The 19,509-nt window shown below is 37.9% G+C and overlaps 1 protein-coding gene across 1 annotated transcript in view; it reads right to left on the bottom strand.

Moving 5' to 3' along the window:
* LOC113230038 (ABC transporter A family member 3-like) overlaps window positions 1–19,509 on the bottom strand; it is a 79,984-nt gene that overhangs the window by 8,525 nt on the left and 51,950 nt on the right. Inside the window, exons 22-29 of the mRNA XM_026463767.1 lie at window positions 17,299–17,451; window positions 15,351–15,464; window positions 8,876–9,032; window positions 6,391–6,513; window positions 5,194–5,388; window positions 3,899–4,168; window positions 2,570–2,817; window positions 1,261–1,408 (exon numbers count right to left, since the gene is read on the bottom strand). Coding sequence (XP_026319552.1) covers window positions 1,261–1,408; window positions 2,570–2,817; window positions 3,899–4,168; window positions 5,194–5,388; window positions 6,391–6,513; window positions 8,876–9,032; window positions 15,351–15,464; window positions 17,299–17,451 — 1,408 coding nt within the window. The remainder of the gene's footprint in view (window positions 1–1,260; window positions 1,409–2,569; window positions 2,818–3,898; window positions 4,169–5,193; window positions 5,389–6,390; window positions 6,514–8,875; window positions 9,033–15,350; window positions 15,465–17,298; window positions 17,452–19,509) is intronic.

Below are 19,509 nucleotides of genomic sequence, written 5' to 3'. Positions count from 1 at the left end.
AATGTGATTCCGTTTGTTTTGTAATTAGATATTTTGCTATTTTTCCCACACCACCGAATGGAACTTCCCCCCATAGTCAGAGATGTTATCTTTATTACAATAAATACAGAATTAGTTTGGAATATACGGAGACGTAGGTACACACAGGTTAGTTGTTTCCTCTGTACTATTTCGTTTTTCTAATTTGTGATTTCAGCGCAAGCGAGAGTTGATATTTAAAAGTGATATAAGGCCCATTTACCTGATGAGGTGCCAGGGATGGATGCCCGTATTTCGTCTCTATTTCGGGTTATATGTATACTCAATGGTCAAGATTGACGTTAGTGAAATTTCAAACAGTTTACATAGGTATTCGTTCAGTAAAGCTAATACTTATTAAGTATACAAGTTGGCCCGGAAGTGACGGTCAAAACGAAAATGAGGAGGTAGGTAGGGTAGATTTTTTCAATTCCTATTTCCAAAAGATTTGACTGCTACACTGTGGTCCGTAAATTTATGGTTCAAAAGTTATTAACTTTTTTTTTTAAAAGGTCGTGAAACACGAACAAATGTTTGCAATGACTTCGTCTTTTTTACGTTATATTTCTGAGGTATCTTTTCAACACAACTCTTTTCATAAAATGTGCCAGCGTTATGTTAATTTCAAATGGCCCTTTGGTGAATAATTTTTTATTGTTGTTTTCAAGATAACCTCAAATAGTCTGATAATAATTCCGTGTCAAAGGGATGTTTTTTTTTTTAAATTGAAAATGGAAAAATGGATGAAGGAACTTCTAAACTACGATACATCCTCATTTCGTTTAGGCCATCACTTCCGAGCCATCTTGTATGTGTCTGTATAACTCATAATAATAATATTTTTACTTTTATATAAGATACAAAACAGAATATTACAGAATCTATTTAAGTGTTTATTTCCTTAATAATAGTTATTGTGTTGGAAAAAAATATAATTAAAATGGTGAGCTACCTACCATGAGAGCCCTTTTCCTGTCACGAATTTGACTCTGCATAATAGACATGTAATATTTGCGTCGCAAACCAATGTTGCTGAATTCTCTCTCTGGATGCAACGCGTGCAGTGCGTTAATGGGTTTTATCGAAATTTAACACACGGGCGTTTTCTATGCTATCTTTGTATCGCGTGGCATTAAAAATGATTGAAAATCTTTTCCGGCGCTAAATCTTCGAAACAAACCGAGTATACATGCAGATCCAAACCCAGTTCATAGGAAAAAGGCGGTACTCTAAATACAGAACCTAGTGCTTTGATGTAGTTGTCGACTTCTTGGTGGATATGCGTGACAGGCACTCCCCGCAACAAACCGAGCATTGTCAGGCTATCGTACAAGGTCATCCACTTCGGAAGAGCGTCTAGATCGCAGCACAGCGAAACATTCTTTGCGTACTGTAATTGCGTACATATATGAACAGTTTAAAAATATAATTGGAGGAGCATTATACTACTAACTTTCATCAAAAGCTCTTTGACTGTCTTGTTCGACTGCTAGAAGAGAAGAGGTGGCACGAAAGACGTATGATTTTAGTTGTTCATGGCACCGACACGCCAAATTTAAGATATTCAGGTGGTATGTCACGCTCACGTTCTACTTTCATATTTACTAAAGTTCCTATATGACTATATCCAAATAGTATTTTGAAACCAACGTTTCGGGCTTTTTAAGGCTGAGTTTAGATCAAATGCGGTACCGCGTGAACTCCGTCTACTTTCAGGATATTATAGCATACATATATATATAGTGTAGTTTTATTATTTTGTTCCTTGTGATTTTTTGTGTTAAGTTAATATAACAAATACGTGTTTTCAATTATTTTTGTTGTGGTGGCCGTTGAAATTTTGGCTAAAAAGTTTGGGAACCTATGATAAGCATCTGTCCGGTCTTTGCCTTTTTACGTCTCAGTTTTTCAGTATAAAACTGACAAACAAATGCTCCTCCAAGTCACAATGCACCGCCACGCGATACCGCGCGATTATATGGACTTAACCTAATGGCCCCACGGTCACGGAAGAACCAAATATAGGTACCTACTTAGAATAATAACCGCACACGCTAAGTGAGGCAAATTGAAGCGCTCCGAAAGGGCCTACATGAGCGGGCGGGCCGTCAGTGCTCTAGGTCAACTTGCACCGCGAACAGCTCAAGAATTTTGGCTAAAAATGACGAAATGTGCGATAAATGAGTGTAAAAATACGTCAGACAAACATAAAATAGATACTAACATCACATTACACAAGGAAGTAACGCATTTCAACTTGTATTTTTATATAAATATTCACTAAAACCAATAATTAACCTACTACTAAAACTAGCCTACATGAATTTGATTTTTGTCTCACTTGTGACAGTTCGTTTGATATGAAACTATCATTCTATGCGTTATTATTCTAAGGGTACCTACATACCTACGTGATTTCAATTTCAAAAAAATAATATCATTTCCAATTCTTAGTAATCGCGAAAACCTAACAACTCGATCAATTTTGTATTTACAAGGTCATTCAATACGGAAAACAAGTCTGTATGTAAACTCAACTGGGTGAACTTACTTTGTGGGGCGAGTAATTTAGCCTGTAATTGGACATGGCCCAGACGTGTCCTTCGTCGGGCATTCTGTACCCGGCGAGGATCTGGCACAGCAACAGACGGCCGTGTCGCATAAGCCCCGACAGAGCCACCGCCTCGCTTTTGCCCAGACCCAGGTACACATTTTGCAACTTATTCATTCCTCCCTCAGTCTTACTTACATTGACAGCTAGGATGTATTCACCAAAGGTGTCAACTTTTTCGTGTGTGTCTGTAATAAGTGTTTCTCAATTTAATGCGATTTTAAGGCGTTATTATTAAGTATTAATTCGAACGGGTACAAGCTATTGAATTACACTATCACATGCATTATTGATTTTTTCCGTTTTTGTGAAATAACGCCACTAGTTTGCTACAATTGCTTATTAAATACAAAGATCGAACACAAAGAAAACTTCTATCGACCCAACAGGACTCAAACCTGCGACCACGGGATTCCGTCCCCATCGCTCTTCCAACTGAACTTACAGCAAGTAGACTTCGTCGCAAGTAGATCCGAGTCGACGAAATTCTCCTATGTGTCTATTCTTTGTTTGTAGATCTTTGCAAAGCAAAGCAAATCTTCGTTCCCACTAGTTCTATTGAGTAGTTTTATTATAGAACTACTGGGGATTTTTTCCCATTAGTTCTATTAAGTTCTATTTTTATTCCGAAAATTATTTTATCCATAATATACGGTTGAAGAATATATAACCTATACATATAATATTTAACGTAAACTTGATAGTAGTTATTACTCACTTTTAAAAATAAAATAAAGTCTCCGCGAAGCAAAATATCCTATTTAGAATACTTTAAAGTAGCGATGCGTTATTTGAATGTTACTAATACTAATTATTCGAATGAGCAAATTATTCGCCTAAGCACAGTCCTTTGACTCGAGTCGAATGATTACCGACAACGAACGCGCCTGCCATTCGATCGGGTGCAAAAGTCGATTTATTATGTCGCACCTCCACCACATCATTCACCATGTCCATATCAAAATAACCCTGTCTCCGTCACATTTAAGATATTTACCATATATCAGACAGAGCTACACAGAAATGCTGGAATCTGTGGATTGGTAATGAATGTCATTCAGATCATTCGAATACGAAAATTAGTAGGTTACTAATTTGTCATTCGAATGACAGGATTAATAATTATTATAAAGTACTTTCCGGGTCGCTTAGCCATGGGACACCGTGTATATATAATTTTATACGGACGTCGTTAGCGACAATCGACACTGTGTACTCATGGTAGGTACCCTGCCTTACACATCATAAAACTTATTTATTAATGCTAACGCTTTTTCTGCAAAATCTGATGTTCTTTCGCGATCACGTCGGTCTTTTCCCTCTGCACTCCTATTGAGTCTTCTTCATTGTGTTTATATCGATTTACATACAGCACATTGTAAACCGAGCATTTCCATATCCTTTGTATCATTTTATATTCCCACATAAGGAGCAGGGACATCATCAACATTGCGGTAAAAATAGTACTCAAGACCTCGTGTTGGATATTTGTCAAGCACGGTTTGCGTTTGAAACACTTTTGAAGTACACCACATTTATCTAAAACACAGAACAATATAAATACGTACAACGGGCGGCTGCAAGTAATCTCTTTTGAGTATTTTGAAATAAAAAATATACTGGCTACTATCGTGACGCATGCCCAGTTTTTTTTTTTTCAAAATTAGTGATACTCTTTTGTTTATTACGTTTCACGGGGATTTCAAAATGGCCACCAGACAAAAAAAATTAAAAATATAATTTCCCGCGAAAAAATGTCGGAAAATTAAACTAATGAAGCAACATTACAATCTAAGATCTGGCAATATGGTCAAATAAACGCCTTAGCATGTCCTGAAGGACGGACGGGAGGATGGACAATATGTCGTAAGAAGAAAACACAATGATTAAAAGAGCCGCGACTTTTTTTAACAGCTAATGTCCCTTTTTAACAGATATAACAAGTGCAAATTTCCCTTTGCAGGGATATTAAAAGAAGGAGCATTGGTATAGTCTGTTATAACATAGTTGGTAGACGTCATTTTCAGCTGTCTCTCGTATGTACGTAGGTACTTATTGTGCAAAAACCGTGTTCTAGTTAAAAATCACAAAACAGTCATAACGGTCCTTAGGTGGACAGGATACAGGGTGAATAGACGGAAACCCCGGTGGAAAGCCAGAGTGAAGTTCCTGACCTTATAAGGCAGTTGGCGTTCATGCTTTAAGTGAAAGGAATAACGGATAAAGTCGGTACAGTATAATAATCCCAACATCCTTTCTACAGAACGTCATTACTACAATAGAATTGTACGTAAGTAAGTAAGTAGCGTAAGTAAGTAAGCGACGTAAGTATCGCCCGACAAATCATCGGATATCGTGAGTGTTGTGTGTCGGTCTAGTGATCACCCTTGCGCACAAATAAATAATGGAGACCAAATGCTGACACCCGTACCTTCAGTCCCTTCGAGACCATGGACATTGAAACACGTTTGCACGTCGAGGCAAATAAAATATATTACGCGATTAAGTCCCGATTATTTAAAATTAAGTAATGTGTGAAAATCGTTTAAATTACATGTACTAACCACAACACTTATGAAGTGCTTTATTTAAGCAGAACTTTTTTACCCGAAAGATATTGCACTCGCTGTTGTATAGGAAAATCTTTCGTAATGTAACGAAAGCGCTGGCCATGTTGTATTGGGGTGATAGCGACATTATGTTCACAGCGTAATTGTAAATGTCGCCGTAAAACCACTTTGCTATGATCGTTGTCTCTCCTGTTAAGCATAGAAATAAGCAAACAAGTAATATGTAGGTACGCATTAATACTGTGGCGTAAAGTAGCCGAGTCACGCGGCTATGTGTGGACTGTATTATGGTGCTTGTAGCTGCAAATTGTCTGTGCTGTTCTCTCGGCTCGGCAGCGGCGTACGCCTTCGGAACACTAATACGGTGGGACCCACGATGGTTCTTTTGTTCGTTACATCTTGATAGAATTAATACACAAATATATGCAATAAAGAAAGAACAGAAATGGTAACAAGGTTATGAAATTATTTTATGGAAAGATAGTTTAGCTTAACCGACACTAGCAGTCACAGAAAAAAGAAACAGTGACCACGACCATAACGTATGTACAAAGCGAAAATGGCGAACTGAGCTCAACTATGCGGAACTCTGCGTACTGTTGGCATGCGTGCCACGCCTATTGCTTATTCTGTACTAGCAGGCAATGTCAATAACGACGACACAACACAGCCAGTTTTATTTCAGTCAGTACGCTTAGTATTCACTATCATTGTAGATTGAATACCATAGGCGGAATATCGAACGAATGCAGAAGCGATAGCCTAGATAGAAGAACGCTTGCTATCTATGTAAGAAATCCTGGGTTCATTTCCACCGAATGGTCTGTGTACTACAGTGTTAAGATAAATAAATACCACACTATCAGATATATGTGAGTATAGTTGTGCTTGTGTTATATATTTTATTAATTTTAGATATGTGTTATTACAGCGGGAAAATTGACCACATGAAAAAAATATTCAACACAAACGCAGCTATTTTGCACGATTAACTTGCTCTGGGCTCGCGGGGTAGCATATTAATGTACTACTTCTATTTTTATTGACGTAATAGTTAAGTTTAGGTGATAATTGTTACTAAAAGAAAAAAACGTCAAGAAACGAGAAATCTTCAAAGATATTTGAAAGACCTAACACGCATTGGGCCAGCATGGTGGATTAGAACCTAAACATCATCTAAAATAGACTTACCAAAAACAACGCTAACGATGATCAAAGCCATGGCATTCAAGGCGCTCCGTGGTCCCAGACTGAAGAAGAAAGCGATGGGTATGCAACCCATGCCGTAGATACATAGCATGAAAGGTATAGCCACTAAAATGCCAAACGGATCAAATAAGAGTTTTATATTTATTAGCAAAGGTAACACTAGACAACGATGACGGACGCCGTTAGTATTACTTGATTTTAAAGTATAAAAACTATTTCGTAATTAATTTTTATTTCTTAATTTAGATTTCCTTACCAAGCAACTTACGTTACTTCTTTAAAATTGTCACGAAAATAAGAAAATTAGAAATAAAAAAGTTAGGTGAGGCCGGTAAATTGTTTGAAGATGGAGAAATCAGAATTTCGAGTCAAAATTGAACACTAACGTTTTACGTGGTAAAATAATTAAAGAGACGGAGGATAAACTAAAAAAAAGATCATGGGGAGTCTGCTTCATCTCATGGAATGGTACATGAATGGTTCACTGAATTTCGTTGTTGTCGTACCAACACAGATGACGCCGAGCGCCCAGGAAGGCCAATCGAGGTAATCACTGAAGGTGTCCTCAACAAAATTCACGATACTGTTTTGGCAGACCGTCGAGTGAAGTTACGCGAAATAGCGGATCCTGTACAAATGTCAACTGAAACAGTTTTTTTATTGTTGCACGAACTTCTGAGCAAGAAAACACGTTTAAAAAAATTCTAAATATAAAATGGATTTTTCCGATTTAATTTTTTCAAGTGTAACGGCCTATCCATTGACCTATTTAGTAGGTCAATGGGCCTATCACAATATTTTTTTTTATGGTCACGATTGACAGAAGATGAGATTATAGAAACAAAAATTTCAATTTCCGTCGGTGATAACGAAATGCCGTTCACGTACCCGATTGCTAAAGATAATCAAAAACGTTTTAGGTGAATATCTCATGCGTAAATTTTGCGTGTCCAGGCTGAGAATCCTGGTGTAAAGTGAAGAAATATTAATGATTTCTTTTTAAAAGTTTAATTAGACGTAAAATGAGTTTAGGGCAAGAATTTCAGAATATTTGTTATACAATAATAATTAATAAGTGTTACGTCTTCAGATTACTTGGAAAAAAGTGACAACGCTAAATTAGCACTCTGTGCCTTATTTTGCATCAAACCTCAATGTCTGGATAAACCCACCGCATATCCTCAAGGTAAACATTTGAGTTTCTACAATTTATCTTTAGAAAACATTCCTGGAGATAGCGTAGTGTATCGTAGTTATTCAACTGCCAATGAAAACAACAATGAATTAATTTTTCGAGTTTGATATCACCGTTAAGTAAAATACAAATTTATGAGATCTCTAAGGTATAAACAAATCAAAGAGTAATTAAGTAATTTTACGTTATCTGAAAAATTATGAATATCTAATATCTTACTTAAGTTTATTGGGACAAATAAAACATAATACTTTAAACCAATTTTCGAAAGTGAGCGTTACATTCAAAAATTTCAAATCAATTTAAAATTTGGTGGCGTTTTTAAGTTAAGGTGGTAATACAAACGCCACCAAAACCACCAAATTTGAGCCACATAAGATAAAATCTCAAAAAATAAATTACTAGAAAAAAAGAAAAGGCTTAAAAATCAAACCGAGATTATTAAATTGTGATAACATAATGATAAAATTAATCTCTTAATTAGGTTTCAGAATACGGCCTAAAAAAACGGAATATTTAATGTCGCACGTGCCACCAAAGGGCATATAATTACGTTTTTGGCGGGAAATGGAAACCAGTGCCAATGTTTTTCGTTGCCAGGTCCCAATACACGACTGAGGCATGCGCGGGGCAAGAACGTAATGGTTTTTAATTAAACTACTTACCAGTTGCATATTTGCCGCCAAAACTACAATTTTCGCGTGGACAAAATTTGATCAAGTACCCAGTATCCCACAAATGCGTTATTATTCTAAGCCCACAAACTGGTAATTACAATACTTTCAATGATTTTAGTTAGTGCTTCTAATAGTGACTAGCATACATGGAAATGTTTTTCATAAAAGCGCACACATTTTACTAGAACATCTATTTTATACAATGAAACAGAATGTGGACACACCAGCAAAATTGAAAATCAGGACATTAATATTTTATATTAATTATTATTGTATAATAAATGTTCTGAAATTCTTGCCCTAAACTAATATTACGTCTAATTAAACTATAAAAAACAAATCGTATATGTATAAATGAAATGTTTCATTTTATTGCAAACGAGTCTCGGATATAGCAAAATCTAAAAAAGAATTACTCCACCAAAACTTACAATAAAATTCATTTGTTGATATTCACCCTTTTCCCACAGTTCTTCGTGACCTACCATTATCGAGGAAAATTCAGCATTTTCCATTGAAGAACTATTTCTGTGATCTGTACTTAAACGGTGTTATTTTCGCTATTCTCTTAAAGTACAAGGCAAGTTAAACATACCGACATCTTTAAAGGAGTAATAATCTGGGTTGGCTGTCATGGACATGATGATGAACATGACAGTTGTCATTAAAATCACTAGTACGCAGTACAACACCAGGTCCCAGAAAAACAGCGTCAACCAATATCGGGCTGGGGAAAAGTTTGCTGCATGAGACTGCAAAATGAGAATTAAGGTTGTTATTCTGGAGCTGACCCAATCTCGAATGGCACTGACTCACTATATTTTGTGTAAATTATATTTTCTTTTACAATTAAAACGGCTTAATATTGATAAGGTCCTCTTGTTTAGCTAGTGAAAATGAAAGAGACGTAATAAGTCCGTTTGCGTTATATATTACGTTCTGAATCCAAGAAATGACGACACGAAATTTCAGTGATCCTTTTATTTCTAGGTTTATACAAGCAATATTCGTATTTTCTCGTATTCGAATCGAACTTAGTGCACAAGCGACATCCGAAGTGGTCAGTTTTCTAAATTTCTATAGTCTCGGATTCGGAACGAATACGAATCGGAAACGCGCTAATGGGCACTGTTCATTTCTTTTCAAATTCTCTATTTCAAAATCCAATTCGAGGAATAAGGTTGCTCTTAATATTTTCTATTGTATTTGTCAATATTACGTTGAGATTCTTTACATTTTTAACCGACTTCAAAAAAGGAAGAGGTTCTCAATTCGACTGTATGTTTTTTTTTGTATGTATGTTACGCGATAACACCGGTATTTGTGAACCGATTTTCATGATTCTTTTTTTGTTGGAAAGGGGGTACTTCCATAGTGGTCCCATTTCATTTTGAAGAAAATCATCCACCTCGAAGGGTGGCTGTTCACGCATAAAGATTCATTTTTATAAATAGCGCCTTATTTTAATTTAGGAGCAATTACTTTAATGGTCGATTTTGCTATTTCTCCAATTCAAGGCGTTTTTCTCTCAATATACTTTGAGTAGTGTCGTAGTGAGAACCTATTTTTATTATCTCCAGTGTCAAGTCCTGTATAGTGGCGAACTAGGGAATATTTCAATAAAACTTAGCAAATAGACGTAATTCCACGTACTTTTGGGGTCGGTTTTTTTAGTACTCTGTACTGAGATTATTCAAAAAATAGTATTGACGTTTATTTGACATTTAATGACTTCATCAGTGGCTCTATAATTTTTTGTCCATGCGTAACGCAAAGCAAAAACGCAAAAAAAATTAAATGACACTTCAGCAACGTTTGTAAATATTTTTTTTTTTTTTAATATATAATAGACACACGCTTGGCCACAATCTCACCTGATGTTAAGCGACGATGTGACCGACGATGGGACGCGTTTGCCTAAAAAATGCCTATTCACTCTAGCCTTGAATAGCCCCAAATTGTACTTTTCGGGAAATACATATGCCGGTAGAGCATTCCATTCCTTTGCCGTACGCATCAGAAAGGAGGAGGCAAAGCGCTTAGTGCGAATAGGTGGAATATCAACGACATAAGAATGGAGTGCTCCGGACCTTCTAGTCGACCGAAGGAGGAACGGTGAGGGCGGAACCAAATTGAAAAGTTCCTGCGCACACTCCCCGAAATGTATCCGATAGAAAACCGACAAGGAGGCTACTTTTCTGCGATGATCGAGATTTTGGAGCTTCGACTCCACAAGAGGATTATTGTTAATAAGTCTCTTTGCTTTACGCTCCACCGAGTCCAAGGCAGCTAACTGGTATTGGGCAGAGCCGTCCCAAAGGTGGCAGCAGTACTCCATACAGGATCGAACTTGTGCTTTATACAGATTTAAAAGCTGTTCAGGTGTGAAGTACCGCCTGACCTTGAAAAGTATGCCTAGTTTTCTGGCAGCAGTTTTTGCCAAGCACTCGATGTATCGCCCAAAGTTGAGGTTGGATGATAAGTCCAGACTAAGTAGCTCAAGGTGGTCCCTTATCGGCACGGATACACCTCGGAAAGTCGGAGTAAGGTGTAGGGGACTCCGTTTTGATGAGAAAAGACACGCCTGTGTTTTAGCCGCATTAAACCTGACCCTGTTAGCATCTCCCCAGTCGGAAGCAGCTTTCAGACTCAGGTTCAACCGGGTGACCATCGCCTCTCGCTTACACCGGATCTCTTCACTGTTGTCTCGGGCGTCTGGCACATAACTCACCGCCACTGTGCTGTCGTCTGCGTACCCAAAGATACCGGGCATCAGCAGCAGGTCGTTGATATGCAGCAAGAATAGAGTGGCGGAGAGGACAGATCCCTGAGGTACACCGGCATTTATACCATGAGGAGCAGACGAGTAACCATCTACAACTACACGGATTGACCTATCCTTCAGAAAATCGCCTATCCATGTGCAAAAGCCAACAGGAATTCCGTAAGCTGGAAGCTTGTTTAACAGGCTATCATGCCAAACCCTATCAAAGGCCTTTGATATGTCGAGAGACACGGCAAGCGATTCACCGCGTTTCTCGACAGCCTCGCTCCATAAATGTGTGGCGTACGCAAGAAGATCCCCAGTAGATCGTCCACGGCGAAAACCATATTGTCGATCACTGAGGAGATCGTTATCTTCGAGGTATCCAAGGAGACGGCTGTTCAATACACGCTCCATAGTCTTACAGAGTATGGAGGTGATTGCGATAGGTCGATAATTAGATGGGTCGGCATGGCTACCTTTCTTAGGTACAGGCTGTACATTTGCAAGCTTCCAGGATTTCGGGACTTGTCCAGAACTCATAGAGAGGCGATACAGGCGAGTCAACACCGGAGACAACTCGGGTGCACAGTTCTGCAGGACAATCGCTGGGACTCCGTCAGGGCCACTGGCTTTGTTGACGTCTAATTTGCGTAAAGCTTTCAACACCTCTTTTTGACGGATAGTGATTTCGGGCATTTCCGAGTCACATCGAGGTAGTGTAGGTGGTGTTTGCAAAGTAGCGTCAAGACGGGAGTTGGAAGCAAAAAGAGAAACAAAAAGATTTGCTTTCTCTTCAGCGGTATGAGCCAGCGATCCGTCATCTCTCATTAAAGGCGGAAGGGATGACCTGCAGAAATTCGCTTCGACCGATTTAGCGAGTGACCAGAATGCTTTACTCCCCGATGGGTATGAAGCTAACCTGACCCCAATACGACTAATATGGCCGAAGCGAGCTTTCCGTATCGCTTTTTTGCAGGATCTAGCGGCTTTATTAAAGGCTTTCTTCAGACGGAGGGTTTCCGGTGCTTTGCGATCTCGAGCATCAGCCCAAGCCTGGTACGCAGATTGCTTTAGCGTTTCCGCAGAAGCACACTCAGCGTTAAACCAAGGGCGAGCTTTGCCGCTGGAGGAGACTTCGAAATACGGAATAAAGTATTCCATAGCCCGAATAATCACCTCAGAGACGGCAGACGCGCAGCACGTCGGATCGTCAGAAGAGAAGCACAGCTGCCGCCAGGGATAAGATGCAAAGAAATGCCGCATCGCATCCCAATCTGCTGACTTGTATCGCCACATCCTCCTAGTACTTCCCGTACTGAGATCGGGCGGGGAGTAGACAGATACAGATTTCACCAGACAGTGATCGGATGTCCCTAGTGGGGATGAGACCGATACTTGGTAGCGGTCTGGATCGGTTGTCAGCAGAAGATCCAGGCAATTGGCAGTGTGGTCGTCAACGTCCGGTACCCTGGTAGCGCAACTCACCAGCTGGGTGAGGTCTAGCGATAGAGCACATGCCCGCGCCTCTCTTCCAGCGTGGTCGGTTTTTTGGTATGGGAACAACCATTCCTGGTGATGGGCATTAAAGTCCCCCAAAAAGACAAGTTGTGCTTTAGGATACCGTTGTTGGACTGTTTCCGCCGAGCTGCAGAGATGGTTGAACAACCTAGTCGTCTCCGGGTCTCCAGAATGCGACCGATACACACTGGCGTAGACAATTTGTTCCAGTCCAGTGTCTACCAGAACCCACATTACAGAGAGATCGGGGTCTTCAAGGTCACGGAGACGTTTAGAGCAGATGTCATCACGAGCGTAAACGCAGGTACCAGCGCGCTGCTTAAATTTGTGCTCCAGAATGTAACCTGGGTAATGCAGATACGCCGTGTCCGAAGGACATCTAATTTGGGTCTCCGTGAGGAAGAGCATGTGAGGCCTTTCAGTCTCAAGATGGTGGTGGACAGATGAGAGATTGGAGTGCAGACCTCGGATGTTCGAGAGGTGCACTTTAAGTGAAAGGACGTGCATCCGCTGTTTAGCCTTCCTCAATTTTCTTGACCTTTTCATATTAGGGTTACAGTGAATGGGGAGAGCGAAGGCAGTTGTACGAGACACTACTACTGAAAGTCATGCGGCACATACCCTATATGGTACGCCGATGGGAAACTAGACTGGAGCGCGCGGGGACGCCCGAACCCCCCCGGGAGTGGCCATCGGCCATATAAACATAACCTTACTATTTCTACTTGTCTACAGTTATCTGTGCTTACCACTATGGAACCTAGTATCAGTATGACAGCAAAAAAAAAAAGAAAACTTGGAGAGTTTGTGTAGTCCCCCGTATATCTCCAATTTGCACATTACTTGTAAAGTTTATTTAGTTATATCATTATTCTTGTGCTATGAAGCATTCTTATAACAAAAATTTTGTAGTTGCATTAAAAAGTATCCAATCAATTTTTTAGATACACGCTGCAAAACAGTGTGAAGTAAGAATGGTTGACAAGAGTACAAATTATAGAATAAGACAAACAACAAATGCTAGGACGACAGCTGAAATACTTTCTTCTCGAGAAATTTCTGCAACAGTTTCCCCATTTCGCCACTCACTCACTGAGATTGGAGAGGATACAGAAGAGGTTTGTGAATCATTTGGCGTTCTACACTGGACAAGCTAAAAAACTTCGTTTATATAAATCCAGTCTCACAAAGTTCCAAATGCTGTCATTGGAGAAGCGACGGGACATTTTAGATATGATGTTTTTATATAAATTATTAAATAATCAAATTAAATGCAGTTTAGTTCTAAACCTTATATAATTTAATGTTCCCCGCAGACTACCTAGATTTCCCATAAAGCCTCTTTGTAAGCCTTTTCGCAGAACTGTTTTAGGCGCGAATTCTTCCTTTTGCTAGGCTTTGCCAGTTGTACAATGATCACAACGCAACGATTGATTTACATTTCTTCTCTGCAGTAAGACACACGCGCGAAATATCGTCACCTTCCTAAAAGAAGGTCGCTTAGTCTTAAGATATTAACACTATTATTGTCTTTGTAAGTGATTTATATGGTTAAATTAATGTTTACACTTTTTGTAAGTTTTTTTTTACTCTGCAACAATTTATTGCGCATGTAGTGTCGGTCTGTAATAGATTGTGCACTTAGTTTCAAGTTTTTTTTTGCATGTATGTTTTTCTGATATTTTATTGGTGTGACAATTGTTGACTGAGGAAATAAAAAAAACAGCTACTCCTTCTCTCTTTGGTTCTACATCCGAAATGGAAGAATGAAGTTTACTATGAACAAGGCAAAAACTTAAACTCAGCGTGCCTCTTGGCATAGGCCTCATCCAGACCTTTCCAGTGCGTTCTATCAAGAGCTACTCTTCTTCAACATGGTTCCGCAGTTAGCTTCAGCTCATCCTTCCATCTTTGATGTTGACACCCTCTATTACGTTTTCTATCACTGGGTACCAATTGGTGACTCCTTTGCTCCATTTTTCCGGCCCACGTAACAGCTATAGCTAATTAGTTCTAAATCTCTAAAGATGTTTCTTCGACATTTGAACGATTTTTGCTTTTTTTACTTCTAATACATTAAGCTTGTTTTAAGTAAATGTATTCCATAATCATTACCTTTTCGACTTTTGGCAATTTACGAGATTTAGCTTTTATAAAGTTCATGATTCCGTCTGTCATATAGCTGCACTAAATAAAACAAGAAGAAACAAAAACGCGTGCGAAAACAGTAGAACGATAAAACCCCAATACTTTGTTGTTGAACAAAAAGTAACGAAATATATCTTTAAGTTAGAATTTCGTTTTTGACGTTTTAAGAGATGTCAATTTACTTTTTTAAATATTCCCTGCCGCAAAGGTTAACATTTATAGAGCCATTGATGACGTCACCAAATAGGTAACTTAAATAAGCAAAATTTGTAAGTCAATGAGCAAAATGATAAAATATTCAAAGTAGTTAATATGTAGAGGTCAAAAATTGTGAACAATGCCCATTCTTGTTAGATCAAATGACAACAAAAAAGTTCATTGAAAAGTTACCTTATTAGTCATATTTTGAAAAGTTTAAATTTTAAATTTTTTAAATATTATTAAAATAATCAGAAACGAGTTTTGAAGTTATAAAACTATGTTACTACTAAGGCATTTCCTTTATAGTGTTTCCAAAGTAATTAATTAAATAATGTTAATATTATTTAGCGTATTCCCATAAAGTTGAAATATTGTGTTGGGTCACTTTCGTTCTAAAGGAGCGAACTCTTATTCATTGTATAACAAGAATACCTACCTGGGTATGTCGTATGAGCCCATATTCTTTGGACGGAATTAGAGTTATGTGAGCGACAGTGAGTATCAACAGAAATTCAATCAGGAATGGAGGCGTGGAAGCGCCTTTCAGCCACTGTAATTAAACGTTTATTTATCGGTTTACACGGATTCACTGCTGAACACAAGCTTCCTCTTGAATACGCCAACTCTCCCAGTCTTCTGCCACTCGCATCCAACCGCTGCTAAAATTTTGTGGTTTATAGGGGAATCTATTATGGTGAATAACTTTCTCATGGCTAATCGACTATGTACATATGTTTATGTATATGTATGTGTATCTAGTAGTAATTGAATGGCGACCACGACAAGGAAAACGTAGTGTAGGACGCCCAGCAGCAAGGTGGACGGATGATCTGAGAAAGATGGCCGGCAGCGCAGCGGCTGGACACGTTTATACAAGTAATACATATTTTAATAATAGGGGTTAAAGTATGAAATTGCCGATTTGTACTGAAAATCTAAATTGTTTATTTTTTAAATTTTTAACAAATTTATTTAATCAAAATAGTTGCCATTATTATCTATACATTGCTGCCATCTAATGGGAAGGTTATTAATGCCTTTGCGATAGAACTCCGACGATCTAGACTGCACAAACTGTGTGAAAGCATTTTGTACTGCCTCCTGGGAAGAAAACTTCTTGTCACGTAGATAATTGTCCAAATCACGAAAAAAATGGTAGTCCGTTGGAGCAAGGTCTGGTGAATACGGAGGATGACGAATGGTTTCTAACTGCAGTTCCTGAAGGGTCAAAATGGTTTCTCGTGCTGTGTGAGGTCTCGCGTTGTCGTGGAGCAATAATGGTGAAGATCGATTCATGAGTCGGGGCTGTTTTACTGCTAGTTTTGTCAACATGGTTCGGAGTTCGGCACAATAGACATCTGCCGTTATTGCTTGACCAGATCGGAGAAAACTATAGTGAATAACACCATGCTGAGACCACCAAACAGTTACCATTACCTTTTTATTGGTAAGTTTTGCTTTAGGACACTGTTGTGGCATTTGGGACCTGGGGTCAGCCATTCCATTTTTCTTTTCCGGCTATCATAAAGAATCCACTTTTCATCACATGTTACAATTCGATCCAATATTCCTTCATTTCTGTACCGGTTCAACAAGGCAACACAAGTTTCAACACGCGTTTCTTTCTGCAGATCAGTCAAATCATGAGGCACCCATTTTTCGTATTTTTTTATTTTATTGATTTGACGCAAGTGAGTCAATATTGTGGGTAAGGTAACGTTAAACCATGCCGCTAATTCCTGGGTAGTTTGACTAGGATCGGCTTCCACTATCTCTCTTAATTCATCGTTATTCACCTGTGTGGGTGGTCTTCCTCGTGGCTCGTTCTTTAAGTCGAAATTTCCATCACGAAAGCGTTTAAACCAAAATCGCACGGTGCGTTCATTAGTAGACCCCTCTCCAAACGCAATTGATATTGCGGGCTGTTTCTGCCGCGTTAGTTCCGCGTCGGAACTCGTATTCAAAAATCACTCGAATTTTCGCAGTATCCATCTTTCTTGTCTAAATTGAATAACAAAAACAATTGAAAGTCGATATTCAAATGTTTCAAATTAAAAAAAAAGAAAAATCACAGAAACCATTTGAAAAAAGTTTCATTCGAAAACCTCAAACCATGAAGATTCTATGAAAATTCAAAGAACCTATTGCAATAAAACGGCAATTTCATACTTTAACCCCTAATATATAGGGCACTGTCACATAATTGTACTACAATTACTATGGCGGATTTAAAGTTTTGAATAGGCTTCAGACTCATCAAGTTGGTCCATATGGAATAATCTATGTAATAACAACCGTAGGTTTTAATAACGGTTTCTAGTAACGTCTAGTAACGTCGTCTTGGTTTGTCTAGTGTAAAACTAGAGGTCATAAAAATAAGGTACCGCAATGGCATCCATAATGAGAGGATCATTGATGAACTCGATGGAGGCGTCTACGATACCAGTGTAAAAGCGTATCAGCGCCATGTAGACCCTCGCCAGAGAGCGTGCCGCAGACGCGCGGTCGGGGTGCAGGGGGCTGTACAGAGCCTGTATCTGAATTTGCAGAATATATTTATTTCACAACTTAATTGATTATTTTCATGATGACGATATTTAAAGAGCTTAAAGTAAGCTTATTATAATATTACTCATATTCGTACCATGACAATCCTGTCAACCAAGTAATGTATTATTGCAAAAGTGATTGAAAGAACGAGTGATTTCCCAATATTGTCTAATTCTTACTAAAAATAGGAAAGAGATAACTATACTTAGACTATTTTTTCTTAGACTATTTCATCCTCTAAAGATCTATATAATGCCATCTCTTTCTTTTTTGATGTTCCGAATCGTCTTATCGTAGTATAATGTGTACTTAATGTTATTTACATTACGAGAATTTTGACTGTAAAAAAAAAAAGTGTATAATAATAACATCTATTAAAATCACGTTGTTTCCAATAATTATTCGGCATTTTCATGAACAAAAATAAATAAAACAAGCTGAGTCTTGATAGTCACGTTGTGAATTCGGAACTATAGTCTAGTGTCAACTGTTAGTTTCGCCAAGGAGCATATAGATGGCGCTGTTATAATTTCACGAAATAAACATCGCGTATTTTTATAAAACGAAAAACTATTTATTAATTAATTAAAATTAAATATTAAATAAAAAAATTAACTAAATATTGAAGAGATATATGTAAATAAATAAGTACAACTTAACTTTTAATTATTACAAATCAATATTATAAGATAATAAAACTGAAAATAATATTGTTTCCATTCCATCCGTGTAACTATTTTAAGATTGCTGAATTTTACATAAGAGCAATATCACTTTAATGTCAATGTCGCGTCATAGTACGAACTGAGTGAATGAATAGTCACAAAGCTGCCAATAAAACATCATAGTTTTAACATTACAAAAAAGCTTACTTTAAGCGCGTTATGGTACGAAAAGTCAATGTAGGGTTAAAGTAATAACGTGTTAAGAGGTTTGTGGTAGGCCCCCTGTGTGTACGTCACGTAACAGCTAGTTCAACGCGGATCTTTACAGTGAGTATGTGCAGGAACAAAACCGAAAGTATACTTAATAAAATACGTAAGCTTATTTTCAAATGTGATTACAATAACAATCCAACCGCAAAACAACAGACGAATATTAGATGTATGTTAGGTGGTGGCGCCGGTACAAGCACCAGTGTTCGACATATTTTTAACAGACTTCAATAAAAAAAAGGAGCGAGGTTATACGTTCGGCTGTGTGCATGTTTTCCGATTTCTCCGTTAATTGTGGACCGATTTTGAAATTCTTTTTTTGTTTGAAAGGGTGCACTCTCGTGGTGGTCCTTGATACCGACGGTGCTGTTCCGGGTTCACAAATAAAAAAAATGTTTTCCATTAACAAAACTCAACTTTTCACTTGACACTGCATGTAATCAACAAATCACCGTCACCATAACTACCAGAAAAAAAGTATACGAAGTCCAAAAAATGCAAAGAATCCGTAATCCATTGTCACCAAGAAGACAGAATCTGATGAGGGGATCCTATGGAAATCGGAAAAGCCGATTAGCATACTTTTGAGGTCGGTTTTTTTTTTCAATGAAAAAGTTAAAATTGTTTTAAATTCATTTCTTATAAATTTAGGACAAAATTTTCTATCTTAGTAACGCGTTTCTTATTGGTAAGTGTCAGTTACTGAGTGTTCATTATTGGTGACTCTCGATTTCGGGTTAGGTTAGGTTAATTAGTGGATTTTTGGTGTTCATCACAGGACAATTAGAGAAATTTTAGTTTAGGTTTCTTTTTTACAAATAATTATATTAGCTTTTTTATGAAACATACTAAACAAATAAACAAAACAACAATAACATACTAAATAAATAAATATTAATTAAATTTTTATTGAAGTGATATTCAATTATTTGTTGTGAAATTACTCCACTAGCTTGTTATAATTATTAATACAAAGATCGAACAACTCAGAAAAAACACTCGGAAAAAATTCCTTCGATCCGGTCGGATTCGAACCGACGTCTTCTTGCATACCGTGCCAGACGCTATACCAACTAAGCCACGGAACGAACCAACGGACCTCACGAATTT

Source organism: Hyposmocoma kahamanoa, unplaced genomic scaffold (assembly GCF_003589595.1).
Source record: "Hyposmocoma kahamanoa isolate Upper Pololo Valley unplaced genomic scaffold, ASM358959v1 63, whole genome shotgun sequence".
NCBI lineage: Eukaryota > Metazoa > Arthropoda > Insecta > Lepidoptera > Cosmopterigidae > Hyposmocoma > Hyposmocoma kahamanoa.
This window is presented reverse-complemented; position numbering and strand designations above follow the sequence as displayed.